The 18,073-nt window shown below is 39.8% G+C and overlaps 1 protein-coding gene across 4 annotated transcripts in view; it reads left to right on the top strand.

The window, feature by feature from the left end:
- The window catches only part of DCLK1 (doublecortin like kinase 1), a 206,843-nt gene that overhangs the window by 152,687 nt on the left and 36,083 nt on the right, over positions 1–18,073 (top strand). For 3 of the 4 annotated variants that reach the window (XM_028726504.2, XM_077927144.1, XM_028726503.2), the window contains 4 exons: positions 6,214–6,298; positions 8,079–8,187; positions 12,998–13,055; positions 14,205–14,324. In XM_028726504.2, coding sequence (XP_028582337.2) covers positions 6,214–6,298; positions 8,079–8,187; positions 12,998–13,055; positions 14,205–14,324 — 372 coding nt within the window. The remainder of the gene's footprint in view (positions 1–6,213; positions 6,299–8,078; positions 8,188–12,997; positions 13,056–14,204; positions 14,325–18,073) is intronic. The other variant, XM_077927145.1, reaches the window with a different exon arrangement.

Here is an 18,073-nt window from a genome sequence, read left to right as displayed (position 1 = left end):
CCCAAGCAAGAAAAGCTACTCAAAGTGACACAACCAGCAGCAGTCAACAGATTTCATGAAGATTCCTCTTTATATATCCTGATAGGCAAACTGATCACAGTGGTGCCTCGCAAGACGAAATTAATTCATTCCGCGTCTTCATTTGTCATTTGTCGTCTTGCGATTTTTTTCGTCTTGCGAAGCACGGTGTTGGGAAAGTTTTGGAAAAGCTTCAAAAACCTCAAAAAGCTTTAAAAACCTCAAAAAAGGCTACCACACCGCATTCTATGAGCTCCTCGAAGTCAAGTCGCAACTGTATTAACGGTGTTAAGAAAAAGGAAACAAACTTGCAAGACGTTTCCGTCTTGCGAAGCAAGCCCATAGGGAAAATCGTCTTGCGAAGCAGCTCAAAAAACAAAAAACCCTTTTGTCTTGTGAGTTTTTTGTCTTGTGAGGCATTTGTCTTGCGAGGTACCACTGTATAAGCCATAACATGATGGAAGGATGGGATTTGCATTTTTCAGGGGAAATTAGAATGTGGGAGAAGGTGCTTAACTCCTCCCCCAACCTGTACATTCGCCTATAAGTGCCCTCCCTCTCATTTTTCAAATGTATTTTCCCCAGTCAGTTGCTAAAACTAAAGACAACCGGGTTGGAAAAAAGAGGGGTGGTGCTGGAGATGGGGGAATAGCAGAAGAATCCATGTTCACAGATAGGGTCAAGTTTCCTACTCAACCTGCAAATATTCCTTGTGCTATCACCACATTCTTTGGTATTTTGCAAATGCCAAGATAACATCCACTTTGGCCCTAAGAATGGCCATGTTGGCAGCATCTTGTCAAGCCAGTCTGGAAGAAGGGTGCGTGCCTCTAGAATGCAACTCTCACAAGCAGAAATCTGTGCAGAATTTTGGATGACCATGTATTTTTTAGCTCCTTCACCAAAGCTCCAAAAGCTTGGATGGAATCCTAACATTGTGTGTGATGTTTCCAAGTTATTTAAAGATTTTTATACACAAAACGGCATTTTAATGAAAGACTTATTAGTTGAACGAGTAGTCCAAAGACAAGTAGAAGTAATAATGAATGCCTGTAATTAAGCAGAGGCTCTAAACATTAAGGCTAAGCAGCTCATGTAAATGATTGTATCAGTAGAAGAAATTTGACTGACATGTTGATGACGCAAGAAATTCCTGTTCGGGGGGGAAAGCTGAGAAAGTTCAGGAAAAATAACTCAGGGTTACATAAACAAAACTAGGCTGTGGCACATACAAAATTTAGGGATTCTGAGTTGAATTAAATAAAAAAAAAGTCACCTGAAAGCAGAAAACGTAAAATATTACCTTATTCTAATAATATTTATCAAAATCATTGAAATTAGAGGAATGAGGCAAGGGTGTCTTTTGTCTTCACTACTTTTTATTTCTTCAACTTAAATTTTGGCTGTATGTGTACAATCAAGTCTTGATATCTGTGGTATTTGCACAGTAAATGATATAAAATGCAGGTGATGCTATCTCATAGAATCATAGAATCATAGAGTTGGAAGAGACCACAAGGGCCATCGAGTCCAACCCCCTGCCAAGCAGGAAACAATAATGAATAATCTCATGAACCCACAAAATGCAATCTTTTACACAAATTGTTAAATTGATTCTAAATATTATTGAGGTTTTTGGATGCGAATTAACGGTACACAGATATGAAATAATAGGCATAAATACTTCCACTTATCTTTCCAATGTGGTCACAAATATTAGTCCATTACTTGGGAACAAGAAGAAGGTAAGATATTGCAAATACTGGTATATTTGGCGTCTTATTCAAAGGAGTGCTTTTTTGAAAATAAATACCAGACTTCTCTGTAAGAAGTCACCAAAAAAAATTTGAAATACGGTCATATCTGGCTGAATGATGACTTGAGAGATTAGCATCATATTGTTAAAATGTACCTTTTGTCTGTATTGCTTATTTTTGTTCCTTTCCCTTTCGATAGCAGTTACAACTCAACTTTTGAGTGATGTACAAGCCAAATTTCAACCATTTATATGGGAGAAAGGCCTGCTAGGATAAAAATTGCAGGAGTTTCCTGTTAAAGGTTGTCTTGCAGCACCAGACAACAAATACTACCATTCATTCCAACTAGTTGCCTTAACTAATCTTTGATTATCTTGAACTATATCTGTTGGATTTTAGCTGGCATTATCTGCCTTATGCTGTCAGGAAATGAAATGTGGATCACTTTGTGTACACCAATAACCTATAGCTTGTTTGTTTTTGTGTGTAAGGAAAATTCATGGATTATTCGTCATTAAGTCTTATTGTGCAAATATTAAAAAGTGAAAGGGCTGCTATACAGAATATATAAAATAATCTGATGAATTTGGATATGAGAACAGATAAGTAAAACTCTACACTAATAGATCATGGTACTCCTTGTGTTTTTGCTCTGAATGAGGCATCTGCTAATGGAAGAAGAGCCCCCAACACTCCCTGGAAAATCTGTTCTGGAGGAGGAAGGGAATCAGCCGAAATTTCATCCCTCTTCTTCCATTAGCTGATACCTCTTGCTAGATTGAATGCCCTTGATCAATTAGTCGCCATTCAATAAACCATTATTATGTAAGATAGGATATTGTGCTTCAGTTAATGATATATAAAAATATATTAAATACACATTAATTACATGCTGGACAGAAAATCATATTTCCCAATTTAAATTGCGAGATGTAATCCAGATTTTCTGTGTATTTAGGTGCAGTGTGTTTAAAATTTGACTTAACTGAGAGAAAGTGTTTGACAGTATTCAGTTAATTTATTGAATCCCGCCCCCCAAAATAATAATATAGGATGTGCTAAAATATCATGTTAATAAGAGCCATCATGCTTCCATAGCAAAGATTCTTTGTAATGTTAAAATACCAGGGGCAAAAAAGAGAATAAAATATATTCTCAGATAATTAGGGTGATTTGGGATTTCCTGCTTATTTATAACTTTCATGTCTGTAGCCTTCAAATTAGACGAGTAAGGCAATCATTGAAATATTTTTTTAAAAAAATTAAGGCAAGTAACGAATTAGAAAATGCATAAACTTGTCTAATAATATAACAATGAAATCTTTATTAATATCATATCTTCCTTTATTAATTTAGTATAATACTGTTGCTTTTAAAAACCTGAGGACTGTTTTATTGGATATGTAAGAGTGTAGTAATATTATAGATATGTACCAGTAATATTGGTAGTAAGAATAGAAATGGTTTAAAAAAAGTGTGTCGTTTACTATGGATGTGCTCGGCCTCTAACATTCATTCACCTTGTATCTTTCTGTGAGTTTATAAAAATTATGATCTATTTCTGAGTTGCTGTGTACCCTTGTCCACTTCAATCTGTGTTACAAGTCATTCTGTGTAAAATGAACCTCTGTGTTCTCCATGGACTATATAATCAAGAATTTAAAAATGGCTACAATTTTAACCTCTTTTCACTGAAGTGGATGAATTTTTTTTCAGGCACAGGAGGCTCTCCAGAGTAGATTAAGCCTGCCAAATTGCAGACAAATAAATGAAAGGGATTTTTGTTGGGGAGGGGCGAAAAGCATTGACTTTCCAACATAGTCCTTTGTGAAGGGGAAGTGGTAAAATAATTAAAAGGTAACTGAGTGGTGTGTATTCTTGCTAAAGAACTGCAGCTTCATACTGGCTTTTGTTCATGGTGTTAGTTTGTGTTCTCCAGTAGGGTTTGCCAGTCTCCTGATAGGCCCTTACAGATCTCTGATAGGCCCGAAGACCTAAGTTCTCTGAAAGGAACTTTTTTGTTGTTGTTAAAGCAAAACAACATAGGATTTAAAAAACCAACCAACCTGTAATGACTTTTTTGGGTAAAACAGCAACAACATCCAAACAAAAACACCCCACACCTCTGCTGATGTGCTCTAACAAGCAAAATAATCCAAATCTCTTTGGTGCGCCACATATAACATTTTAGAGAGTCTCACTTTTTGCAAAGCCCTTAGGAACAAGGATATTATATAAGAAAATAGAACTGGGTAGATCACAGAAAAGCAGAAAAACAAAGTTCCCAAGTAACACAGGGCTTAGAGGGGAGTGCCCCAGTCCAAACCAGGGTGGGGTGGGACAGGTTTATTGACATCATGTTTCATTTCAGAGGAGGGGCAATCCCCAAATCACCCCAATTTGCAGCATTATTTGGCTGCTCCTCCCTACTATTCACAAAACTCCTGCCTCTTCTGTAATAGGCACCGGCTTCAAAAACTCAAACATTTTCTTAAATTTAATTGATTCTCATTCTGCATGTTATTAATGCACTCACCTATGTAAATAAGAATCCCACAGCTTTGGAACCAAGGCAGCTTTATAATAAGCTTTATAATTAAATTCCATTATTTAAAAGTACCATACAAAATATTGCTTAGATGTTAATGTTTTACTCAGAATGCAGAGCATTGGGTTAAATCATTCTGAAATGGTATTCAAAATGTTGGAGAGGTGCTTATCTGCTGAAATCTTCCAATTAAAACTCCCAATTAAAATACATGAGATCCATTTTTTTTAAAAAAGTGGTGACCTAAATAAATTTTTGCTGCGGCTATATTACATTTTTCCCCCCAGCCAGAGATCACTATGTAATTAGAGCATTGGATTGTGGTATCTTTTTAAAAAATATGGGAGCAATAGCAACAAAAAATAAATAATGGCAAAGATTTCACTTCATGTTTTTCAACTGAGAGACTGTTTTGCAGTACTTGTTATTTTTCCTGAATGGGGTCATGGAGCTTTGCTGTAGGTTTTCCATCCTTTTTGCACTTTGACACTTTGAGGTAAGTTTCCCCGCTCCCCAACCAGCACATTTAGCATTGTGCAAATCTAAATATGCCCTTGCTGCATAAATTGCAAATCTGTATATAATCATCCAAAGATAGCAACAGGGGATGGGGCTCAGGAATCTGAGCAAGTTCTCGTTTATTTTGGTCTGTTTTCCATACGCTACCACCCCATGCCTAGGCTTTGAATCCTTGTCTAAAATACTGAAGACTTTTGCATCACCAGTTCTCCTCTCATTGGCTGGCTGCATAAATGGCTCAGGGAACATGACCAATCACCCCTTCAGGAATTTGTGACCTTGAGTGAAGCACAGTTTAAACAGCCCACCCTTTCCCTATTTCTAGACACTCCCCATGAAGGCTTGGTAGCCCTCTTTTGATGGTTCTTTGACTCCCAAGCCTCCCCAACAAAACAGCTTCCCACTCTTTCAAATCCACTCTTTCATTAGAAACAAACGATTGCCCAGAAACCCATGAATATATTTTTTAAAAAAGAATTACTGCTAGCCATATGCTTTCAGCCGAGACAACACTTTGTAAGTCACATGGAATATTTAAAAGGTTCCTCTGTGTTTCTAGGATGCCAGTTATCCGAACATTTCACAAAACAAGACAGTTTCAAAGCATTATCTTTTGATAGTGCTATATGGACTGCAGCATTATTTTCATGACTTAATATTGTGGGGTGCTTTTGATATGTATTCCATTGATTTAATAGGTACCTGACGCCCCTAGTTTTTTTCAAGCTTCTGTACAGCCATGGGAATAGAAAGCATTTGTTGAAGACCACAGCTCAGATGCCACCTCACATTCTGGGCTTCTGCTTGAGATAGCAGTTTGGGAAGAGCAGTTTTTTTTTAATTCAGCATGGTCAAATTAGTCTAGAATTAGGGGTTTCCAAAAATTAACACAAAATTCTGTTGCATTTCTCTTTTGAGCAAAATTTGCCTAGGCCACTGAGGAGCTTCCCCGTGCAGATACTTCTAATGAGCTACAGGTGTGGCATGAGGCAAATGGCGAGGAAGAGTGATTATATTAGCAGAAATATTCTAAATTATTTGAAGAGGATGGGAAGGCCAGGAAGAGGGAGAGGAGCTTTCAGTAGTTTCCAACATGGTTAATGAAAGAATGTAAACATTTTAGAAGTTAGGCTAGGCTTTCTGAGTAGAAGGCTTTTTTTTTTTTTTTAGAAGCTCAGCAGTGAATAATGAAACAGATTGTCCCTTCAAAGAACATGATACAAAAGGTACACATTTATTTTTTTAAAAAATCATTTTTTGCAGGTAGACAGCCTAGATATCTTGTCGTATTAGCTAGCTTCATTGAAACCACAATTTAACAATCCTTTCCCACCCATGTGTCTCCCCTTGAACCCAATTCTATATTTCTAGAGCTCTCAGCACAGTGGCTCCTCTACCTCACTAGCATCTACCAAAGTCTGCAGCTCCATGGATGAAAATGATGGACCTGGTGAAGGTAATGTGTGTGTGTGTGTGTGTGTGTGTGTGTGTGTGTGTGTGTGTGTGTGTTTGTGTGTGTGTGTGTGTGTGTGTGTGTGTGTGTTAATATGCCACACCAGCACACAAAATATGCCTCCCATCTTACAGTCATTGTCAGCATTTTATACTAGCTGATTACTTTGTTTTTATCAGTTATTTTGTTACTTAAAGGTCAAGGTAAAGGGACCCCTGACCATTAGGTCCAGTCGTGGCCGACTCTGGGTTTGCGGCGCTCATCTCACTTTATTGGCCGAGGGAGCCGGCGTACAGCTTCCAGGTCAAGTGGCCAGCATAATTAAGCTGCTTCTGGCAAACCAGAGCAGCGCACGGAAACACCGTTTACCTTCCTTCTCTATTTATCTACTTGCACTTTGACGTGCTTTCTAACTGCTAGGTTGGCAGGAGCAGGGACCATGCAACGGGAGCTCACCCCGTCGTAGGGATTTGAACCGCCAACCTTCTTATCGGCAAGCCCTAGGCTCTGTGGTTTAACCCACAGCGCCACCTGCGTCCCTTACTTTGGTATTTATTGTAAATTTTTTATGGATAAAACACATGCATTAAAGTTGTAAGTTCTAAGCCAAAATAGAAAAGGGCATGTTTGCTATGCAAGCTGCTCACACTTTCATTCAGGGCCAGTATCAGCCCTCAGCATCCTTGGGCAGCTTCTGGTGCCCAGTCCCCAGGCAGAGCCCATTGCTGATGCCTGCCCTGCCCTCCCTTTTATGTTCAGCTGCCTTTTTCATTTCCCACAATGTCCGTGATGTAGAGTTCTTCTGAGGCGTTGTGATAACTTAAAATGGCTACCAGTGCCAGGTAAACTCACCAAGGTCCACTGCTGGAGGAGGGGACTCAGAAACAGGCACTGCCAAGGGCTGCTTCAAACCTGGAGTCAGCTCTGCTTTCATTGCTTTAAGATGCATGTATTTAAGTGCTTCTCTTTCTTTCTTTCTTTCTTTCTTTCTTTCTTTCTTTCTTTCTTTCTGGTAGTTGCTAGAAACTGAAGTGGTAGTATTTGAAATACGTAACTATTGCCAGTATTTAACTGGTCCAAACACTTTACATGTAAGTGAAGGTTTATGGCTCTAGCTTTTTAAAACGTTATTAGACACTTGCAAACTGTGCTTTTGAGTACTGTTTGAAGAGTAATGGCACTCTAATGGCTACTAAAATACAATAACTAGAAAACCCTTTCCTTCACTGTTTTGACTTACCGTGATTTTAAAGCATCTGGTGCCCAGGTTGTATATGTTGGTGACATTATTGAGAACACTTATTTAAAAACTAAATATTTAATACAGAGGAGAAAATAGCACTTATCACATGAGCAAGTTTATGGCAGTCTCCGATTACAGGATGTAATAAAAGAAGTGCTCGAGTGTTAGACTTCTTTTGTAGATAGATTTAATTGTGATGTGTTGAACTAATGCAGTCTCCACCTGAGATTGAACTATTTTTGAGCAGATCACTGAAACATCTGTTTTGTATAATAATTTTTTTTAAAAAAAGGTTCATACATGCCAAGGAATTGTTTGTAAATGTGTAAAACTGGGTCTGGTGCCTACAAGTTTTCATACTTAGCCTGGTGAAACTTGTTGAGTGTATGCAATATCAATGGCACGGTTTCTCTGATCAGCAAAATGAGAATGCTGATTCTGAATGGTTTCCAGTTGTCTTAAACCATAAGGTAAAATATGTATTGTGTGTCATATCTGCGTTACCTTCTCTACCAATAAAAATGTACTGATTCTTTTCAGAAGTGTTGGAAGAAGGCTTCCAGGTTCCAGCCTCTATAGCAGAGAGATATAAAGTTGGCCGGACTATAGGAGATGGAAATTTTGCCATTGTAAAGGAGTGTATAGAAAGGTGAGAAAGATTTCCTACCTATTACTGTTAAAGCAGTCACTAATGTCAGGCTTCTCTTGGATCACATCTTCATTTCCAGCACATATGGAACAAAGGAATGTCTCAGATCCATGTGTACACAATGGGAAAATTACGCCAGCTCTGCCTGGAAATAAGTGTTTTGCAGGCACAATCTATAAATTTAATGCTTTGATTTATCCCATCCCTGCGGCTTTTTCCTTGACTGTGCTCAACACACTCCTTCTAGGAGATTGTGAAACCTTTCCCATTGTACTAAAATAACACATTAGAAATCATTTCCCTTGCAATTGGAAAACAAATGCCTGCAGCTTTCTCTTCTGGCTGCTCAGCTGAGAGTTTCTTATTATTTAGATATGGAGCCGCAGGCCTCAATTCTTCTTTCCGCCCAAAACTTAAAAGAGTATTCTGTGCACAAATCACAGGAATTTATGATACTTGGTCACATTTTTTTGTACATCTAGCCCAGCACTGTTGACTCTGCCTGGTGGCCACTTTCTAGGATAGCAGTATCCAGTTCCACATTCATTGTACACGAATGCCTATGAGGGAGGCCCACATAAATTCATAGGGGAAGCAGGCAATGCCCAGTTGAAGCAGAAAGGATGGGAACAGGACCGTGGACAGCTCCCATAGGCATCACTAAGGCAGCTGCAGAAGAGGAAGTCAAGGCAACATGCATGATAAACCCTCCCATTTTTATCCTCACAATGGTCCTGTAGGGTAGGCTGAGAGCAAGTGACTGACCCAAGGTCACCCAGTAAGCTTCATGGAGGAGACTGATCTTGATTCAACATAGTCCTAGCCCAGCTTCTTCTTTTTCTTCTTTGGTGATCACTCTTAACCGAGTAAGATTGTCTTCCATAAACATGGATTTAACAATGAGTCCATAAATGACTGTGGAGGCCAATTCTGGATCCACACGTCCTTCCACAGTGGGGACATTGGTTTCCGGGCAGGAGCTGATCACGGTGTGGATTTGCCAGGTGTGCCTTCCTCTTAGCACGTTTCTCCCTTTACCAAAGCCCATGAAACCTTTGGTAAAGGCTGTTCTCCAACTGGAGCACTCGCAGGCAAGTGTTTCCCAATTGTTGGTCTTATACTACATTTTTTTAGATCTGCCTTGAGAGAGTCTTTAAAACTCTTTTGTTGACCACCAGCATTACGCTTTCCATTTTTAAGTTCGGAATAGAGTAGTTGCTTTGGAAGACGATAATCAGGCATCCACACAACATGACCAGTCCAACGAAGTTGATGTTGAAGAATCACAGTAATCAATAGGTTAAAGATACACAAAGGATGTACACTGGAAAATCTCTTTTGGGGGGAGATTTTAAAAAGATACTTAATTTCTTTCTTTTGTAAAACCTTCATTTGTATTTTGTTAATCTGGATTTAGTTAATTTGATTTTAAAATTATAAAAGCACTTAGTGTGGAGAAAGCCCCAGCAAAGGTCTTTAACATAGGGTGGGTTTTGTCTTGCCACCAGTTATTTTTTAAGGGCACAGCATTCCTTTCCTCTTATGCAAGTCAATAGAGACTACAGATTGCAATGCAAAACTTTAGGTTCAAGCAAGATAATTCCAAATGAAAAAAAAGAGAAATTTTATTTGAAATCGTAAATCTGTTTTAAATACAATCAGGGCTCTTTTATATTTATTTTTCTTTCAGATTAAACAAATGCCTGTGCCTGATCTGGAGAAAAGTCTCTTTGTTTTTTGTCATGCACCTGCTCTGAAATGCAAAATTGTGTGTTTTGTGCTTTGGTAAAAAGCAACCATGCTTGGAATCTCTTAGGTCAGTTTAGTAATAAATATTATAAGGCCTAGAGTCAAATATTTGTGGTGAGGGACGTAAGAGGGAATGGAATCATAGCAGAATTGGCAGTACATAAATTCAGATAGCATAATATTTTTTTAAGGTATTTAAATATATTCCTGTTTAGTGAGCATGTAATACTGCTTGCCTCTTATTTCTTATACCTAGAAAGTCTTTTTTTCTAAAAAAAAAAAAAAAAAAGGAAAAGGAAAGCTAACTTATTCAGGGAACTTTTTCTATTTTTGGCACCTTGATATTGCTGTAGTCTTTCTTGTATTTTTCACTGTAAATGGTAGACAAGTTGTGCTTTATTTATTGAATATCTGATTCTGTGGGGTGTTCCTAGCATTTCCTAGGTTTTCCATCACTGTTGGTGATAAAACATGTTAAGCTAAAAGTTTATAACTCTCAGTATTATTATTATTATTATTCTATTCTGTTGTAAAAGGTGAGTCAAACCTAAAAGCAGTCAAGCTGTCACAAGCTTGTTGGATTGATCACATATAAATTCCCTTCATAATATGAGCTAATCTTTCCAGCATGTAGTTACGTTCAGCCAAGTTCAATAAGTTGCTTTTTTTGTGAACAGAGGGTCAGCCACAGTGTTTTGTTCATAGGCCTTAAATGTTTCTTGAAGCAATAAACCCTTTATTGTATATTTATGTGAAACTCTTCAGAATAAGTTTGTGCATATAGAGATGGCTTATTGATGCTTCTTTATTTCTCGTAGCTCTGCTAAGAAGCCCTCTAGTGGGGAAAACAGAAGAATGGCTAATTACACACACATGAGCCATTTTCTAACAGCTTCAGTTTTTGAACAACCTGAATAGGGCAAAGTACATCTGTTCGCTTGTTGCCAAGCCTTCACTTTAAATCTACAATTTCATCTTTGAGGTTTTCAACTTTGAAGTTTTCATTTCACTCCTGTTAGACAGCAGAATACTGTATGTTTCTTATTCAATTAAACCATTCTGCTTCACCTTGTCAAACCTAAAGGCGGCTTCCAACAGCAGTCAAATGGTAGCTTTATAACATTCTCTCGTCATATTTCCCTTTGGGCTGCTTTTTGGGTTGCTTTGCAAGCTTAATTGTTTGTTTGTTTGTTTGTTTGTTTGTTGTTTATGTGGAAATTTTGGCCTTGCCCTTCTAGTGCCTTAAAGCTGTTTAAAAATCTCACTATTGTATGAAACAATAAATTCAATAAAAGTCAACTGATAATAAATAAAGCATTGGGTACTGAGGTGGGGGGGAACCTGCTGGATTAAAAGGACAGTTTCCAATTAAATAGGCTCACTAGTGCAAGGACTTATGCTCCCCCCATCTTCTCCCTGCATGCCTCCTAAATCTGTTCTAGAGGTTCCCCCAACCCTCAGGAGCAGATTTGGGGAGTCCACAGCAGGCAGGCAGGGAGTGGAGAGGGAGGAGAATTTCCCTGGTGCCCACTATGTCTTCACCAATCAGCAGAAGGCAGACAGGGAGAGAGGGCACCACGTATGTCCCATGGAGACAGAGAGGGAGCTTAACCACAAGTCCTGGTTTGGAAGACACGCTAAGCCAAACTTTAGCTTCACTTCTGAGTTCCCTCAGAATTTAGGAGGAGCAAATGAGAAATCGGAGACTGGGAATTGCTTTCTGGCAGCCTGCTAGGCCAACTTTTGGCTTCTCGTGGGGTGTTAACTGGGCAGCCGTGCTGGTGAAGCCACTAAAATGGCTCATCTCATGTCACCATCAGTCAAACCTCAACTGCAGGTGGCACACTGGAAAGGCAGGTCTCAAGGAATGGTGAATAGTGTAACCACCCTATATGAGCTTCTGCATTTGTGCTGTATAAAATCATTTTTGTTCAATCTAAAAAGCACCATATGGCTGTTCCTTCAAAATAATGTGACTACATCGTTCATCATTCTTTACATGCTGTCTCTATAATCTGTCTCTGCTAATATTAATAATCCGTCCTATTCATCTGCCCTTTTGCAGCAAAACAAAACATGAGAATGTAAACTCAACATTAGGGGGGATACTTGGTTTCCCACATATGGGAATACATTGCTTTCATAAAGGATACTTGGCATCCATCTGTCTCGGGAGACAGTGGAGCAGTGTGCATTTGGGGGTGAAGCAAAACTGTTGGAAGCTTGCAGCATATCTGTGGCTATAGAGACCAATGTGGGAGAGCCAAAGAATCATAGAATTGGCATCTGGTTGTGCTGCTGCAGATGCACTACCACATTTCATTTCTCTGCATGCCTCCCAGTGGTCATTCCTTCTTTGCTCACTGCTACATATGTATATTTGTCTCATGCATTTTTGTTGTTGTTGTTTAGTCGTTTAGTCGTGTCCGACTCTTCGTGACCCCATGGACCAGAGCACGCCAGGCACTCCTGTCTTCCACTGCCTCCCGCAGTTTGGTCAAACTCATGTTCGTAGCTTCGAGAACACTGTCCAACCATCTCGTCCTCTGTCGTCCCCTTCTCCTTGTGCCCTCCATCTTTCCCAACATCAGGGTCTTTTCCAGGGAGTCTTCTCTTCTCATAAGGTGGCCAAAGTATTGAAGCTTAAGCTTCAGGATCTGCCCTTCCAGTGAGCCCCTCGTGCATTTTAGGTCCTTCATGATTTCCTTTCCTTTCTTTCATTTTATCTGGAGAGAGAGAAAATGTTTTCCACATAAACATAGTATCACAGAAATGAGCACACGCATAACCACCCCCATAAAATAGAGCCAATACTGTTGCAGCAGAGCCTTAGGGCCAAGTTAGATGTGATGCAAGAGATCTGGTGGAGGAGAGCAGCCTCTGGGAGATGGAGCTTAACCCTTCCGTCCTGTATTCTTTCTCCACTGCTTCCAGCCTTTCCGTGGAAACAAAAAGGAGCAGTAGTTGGTACTTTACTTGTTGAAGGCAGCTTGAACTGAAAACAGAAATCATTGTTTCATCTTCCTATTCTCTGTTGATTTCTCTTTCTGTCTCTCTCTAGGTCAACTGGTAGAGAATATGCTCTGAAAATCATCAAAAAAAGTAAATGTAGAGGAAAAGTAAGTACAGAAGATCCCCATTGTATCTCTTTCTTCCATGTTCACCTACTCTAACTTTAGTACAGTGGTACCTCAGGTTAAGTACTTAATTCGTTCCAGAGGTCTGTTCTTAACCTGAAACTGTTCTTAACCTGAAGCACCACTTTAGCTAATGGAGCCTCCTGCTGCTGCCGTGCCGCCGGAGCACGATTTCTATTCTCATCCTGAAGCAAAGTTTTTAACCCAAGGTACTATTTCTGGGTTAGCGGGGTCTGTAACCTGAAACGTAAGTAACCCGAGGTACCACTGTATCCCCTTTTTTAGTAGCCCTGCTCCAGGCGTTCCCACTGAATGAAGTGAGGTGGGTAACAGGGAGAGGGCTTTTTCCATTGTGGCATCGAATTATGGAACAGAGAATCTTGCCTGGTGCCATATTGGTAATCTTATTGGCACTTGCCTGCTGTATCTATTTTATCTGTATATTATGGTTTTGTGTTTTACTTTCATGTATTTATTTACTTTTGCCTCTTTTAAAATTGAAATTGTCAATGCTTACAACCAAATAAGCTCCCCATCAAATGAACAAACACAGTACATATAACAATAATCTATATAAAAATAATAAAAAATGTGTTTTCTTTTATATTTATTGTGGGTGGCATCCAACTAATGTCCTGTCATTGTAAGGATTTCCACTTGGTCAGTGAAACTTCCCCCCTCTACCGATGGTTGTCCTGTCCTGTCCGGGGGACCCCCAGAACAGATTTAGGGGTGTGCCAAGGGACAAGACATAGCAAGAAAACAGACAGAAAAACTTAGTTTCAAAATTGGTAAATGTTTCTAAATTATTTGTATAGAAACATAAGATGACTTGGAGCAATCAGCCCAGATGTCCTTTGTGGTTGGTTTCATGTTGGGTAGTGGGGAAGTGAACAAAGGCTTTTGGTAACCCTTTCTATGTGAGGGAGTGTGACCTAACTAAGTCTGGAAGGACTGCTTACTCTATGGTCTTAACCCCTTCATGCATTAAGTTGAGCTAAGCATTCTGGTTTTATAAGGCTGATATTTATCCCACACATTCTGCATGAAACACAATGTGGGGAACTGAAGCAGATGGATAGATTTCTTCCATTGTCTTTCTACATGTGGTTTTCTTTTGTTTTGTGGCAGGAGCATATGATCCAGAATGAAGTGGCCATTTTAAGAAGGGTCAAGCATCCCAATATTGTTCTTCTGATTGAGGAAATGGATATGCCCACTGAGTTGTACCTTGTCATGGAGCTTGTAAAGGTATGTATATATATATGAGAGAAGGATCACCTGCTATTTCCCAGATTACCAACCATTCACTAGGCTTCAAATTAAAGGACTGGGTAGCTGCTGATGCACAGATTTACATGAGCTAGGAAGGGTCTATGCCTTTATTTACCCCCTGGACACAGCAGCTGTTAAAGGGAAGAATCTATAGAAGGGTTTAGCCCTGTAGAGACAGGCAGGCAGAATGAAGGAATGAACTAGAGGTAAGTAGGTGCTCTCTGGACAGCAAGGTAGTGTTTTGGTTTTTGTCTTGATTGCTATTCTGTTCTAAGGTTTTTGAAATATATACATAGTTTTCACTGTATAAACATGATAAACCAGGTTTCCAACTTTGTTACTTCTGGTGGATTTGTGAGTTAGCCTTACTTGCAGGACATATGCCACAGATAGATAGGGATATCCAAGCGTGGTGATCAGATTCTGATAGGTATCAGTGAGTGAATCCCTGCTTCCATATTATTGATTGATCTGGATGGGGTGGGGTGGAAGAATAGAGAGCTAACCCACTTCTTATGGACATGCATGGGGAAATCATATGGAACTTCTTTCCCCTGGCTTTAAAAGGGGTTTAGACCATTTATGGCTATTAGTGGCTATCCGTCATGATGGATATGAAGAACCTGCATGTTCAAAAGCAGTAAGCTAATCAATATTAGTTGCAGGGCAGCATTGACAGGAGAAGTCTGTGGCCTTCATGCTCTGATTATGGATTTCATAGAGACATCTGCTCAGCTCCTGAAATTTGTGATCTGTAGAGGAGGCCCTCTGGATGTAGCCCTTTGTGTGGTAACATGACACATGGCCTCCTCTGTGGTGGCATCTGACTAGTGCAGCACCTTCCCTTTGGAGGTGTGTCAACCAGTCTTGTTACTGAGCTTTGGTCACTAATTCAAGATACACCATTTCACTCAGGCTTTTGGGTGACATGGATGTATGGTTGGGTCATCTGAATTGTTCTTATTGTTTGCTCCACCGACATGAGGTATAAAAGCTCTTGGTCTTACTATGTTTAGTGGATAATGATCTTGTGGGTATCATTTTTTATTTTTAGGTGTTATGTATATTGTGTCGCCCTGTGATCCTGATGGGATGAATACATGAGTCAAATAAATAAATACAGCGAGAAACAAGTTGCTGAGTTAGATAGATCTTAGGTCTGATTTGGGGCTGTTCTCAAGAGATCTCTGGTTCATCAAGCCCAGGGTTGTCAACTGGAAGCAAAGTGTCTCATAAGAGCTATGCTCTTCTGGAGAGATACTAAAGATCTATCTGAACCAGAATCCTGTTTTCACAGTGACCCAGCAGATGCTTATGGGAAGACCACAAGCAGGACATGAGTGCATTAACCCCTTCCCATTGTTGCTCCCCAGTGACTGGTATTTAGAGTCATTGATCCTCTGATCCTGGAGGTAGTATACAGCCATCATGATCAGTAGCCAACAGTAGACAAATTTATGGAGCATAAGGTTAATCCCCTTTTAAAGCAGTCTAAGTTGGTTACAAGAACCTGGGGATAATGAATGCCATAGTTTAACCGTGCACCCTCTGAAGATGTGGTCCCTTTGTATTCTCACATTCCCACTCTTGATCTTCATTGGATGACCCTGAATTACGCAGGGATCTTTCCCGAACTTGCTACCCAAGGCTCTAAATGCCAGGGGTTTTGCCTGCAAAGTTCTCCCACTTACCTGCTATGGAAAAAGCTGGATTTGTAACTGAATAATTTGTGTGGGGTTAGGTGTAGCAGGTTTTCATAGCTGCAAACGAAACTGAAATTTCTCCATGTAATAGGATCTTTGCTACAATAAGATATTGTGAGAGCTGTCGCAAACTGTGTGTGACAAGTTCATTCTAAATAAGGTGTGACACCTTCTCTTATTCATTAAGTTTGACAGTTGAACAAACCTTGCTGTGATTTATTCTCTAAGTACTGAAGCAAGCGCATTTGGGAAGATGTGATCTGTTGATTCAACAACGGCTGGCCTTATCCCTTGCACAGCATGCCCTTTACAATTGTGTAACCATCTGCTGTGGATTGGCTTTTGAAGACCCAAGTTTAAATCAAGTTCACAGATGGGAAAGATATTTGGGAGGAAAAGGCTTGATGTGGTGGAGCGCCAGTTTCTGGCTACTACCATTTTGCATTAATTGGCAGCTACAAGTTTGATATAAGTGGTGGCTGCTGCTGCAGACACGTTTTCATTTCATGGCAGGCACGTCACTCGCTGCTGCGTAAAAGGCCTTGAGTGTGAGGAAAGCACTTCATAAATACAAATAAAAGCATGTTGCAAGCAGCGCTTGTGGAAAGGAGAAAGGACGTGGTCTCTGGCGAGCTGCCATTGCACATAGTGAGACCAAATTATTATTCAAGCCCAGCACTGGTTTAGCTATTTTAACAAGCATGATTTATTATAGGGTTTCCTCCTGCTGTTCAAGGATCTAATTTCAATTTCACATGAGAAAAGGAATGTTACAGCATTTATGTTGCTAGCTAGTAAATAAATAATTGGTTACTGTACTTCGGGATTTCAGTGCCTTATGTTCATAGGTGATAAGGGTAGACTTTTCCTTCTTTTTTTCTTTTAAAAAATACATTCAGATGCTTCTGTTAGTCTGTCTTGATTCCAGGAAAATGTAGAGGGGGGGTGGGTTGGCTGGCCGATAAAACATTAAGGATCCTGGCTCCATCTTGTACAGTGCCTTGACTGCAGCAGGCGACCTGTTGTGTCAGCTAGTAAAGCAGAAATTGGCATGATCCCTTACGTGAAGGAAAAGGTGGAATTCTGTGCTGTCCAAGAAAGTTGACTGTAAAGTTAATTATTTAAGGTCTTTATCCAAAAGGGGGATGGTCGCCCATTCAGTTTAAACATTACATATTTGCATTTCATTCACGTACTTGCAAAACCTGAGATATTTTGCATGTGTTCAAAATAAATGTTCTTTCCTCCACACACAAAATCCTCCCTCCTCTTTGAAGAGTTACTCTTGGGGAAATTATTGTTGCTAGTGAGGGGCAAAGCCCATTCTATGAGTCATTCTCTTGGAGCATGAGGGTCTCCTGAGTGGGTGGACTTTTGCTCTCCAGCTACAGATGTAATTTGAAGGACTGTTTGAGAGCAAGCTGCTTTGGCAGGGGACAAATCACCATGGCGACTCCACATGCCCCAAAGGTTATCCATAGTGTTAACCATTTGCCCTGACCAACATTATTCCTTAGGAACCCTAAGGAAATCTATCATATACTGACACCTGGACTGCACAATGTGTGCAGAATTGAAATGGGGACCTCCTTCAGGTGCACTGTACAAATCTTAAATTCTGCTTACAACCATACAAGCAGGGGTGTCCTCAAATTCTTCCAATTCTTGCCACAGTTTTCCCCAGACACCTGCTCCCTTTTTTGGCCAAGCGCATAAAGCTGAATTCACGCAAGTTAAATGCATGAAAGTTGCGAGTCAACTGTATTTCGTAATGGACATCAGACGAAAACCAAAGAGCAACTATGATCATTAGGTTCCATGACAGTCTCTCTTTCCTTGCTAACTTGCCACTGAGTTTGAGTTATCTGAGGCCAGAATACAAAGTGGTGAGGGGTTTAAATTTCCCACCATCAATGAAGATAAAGTTTGCTTTATTAAAAATTGGGTTTTGGTCTAGATTTCCAACATTAAATAAGACTTATTTTAAAACAACTCAACATTCTTGTTTTAGGAAAGAGTTTA

The sequence above is a fragment of the Podarcis muralis genome, chromosome 4, assembly GCF_964188315.1.
Source record: "Podarcis muralis chromosome 4, rPodMur119.hap1.1, whole genome shotgun sequence".
Classification (NCBI taxonomy): Eukaryota; Metazoa; Chordata; class Lepidosauria; order Squamata; family Lacertidae; genus Podarcis; species Podarcis muralis.
This window is presented reverse-complemented; position numbering and strand designations above follow the sequence as displayed.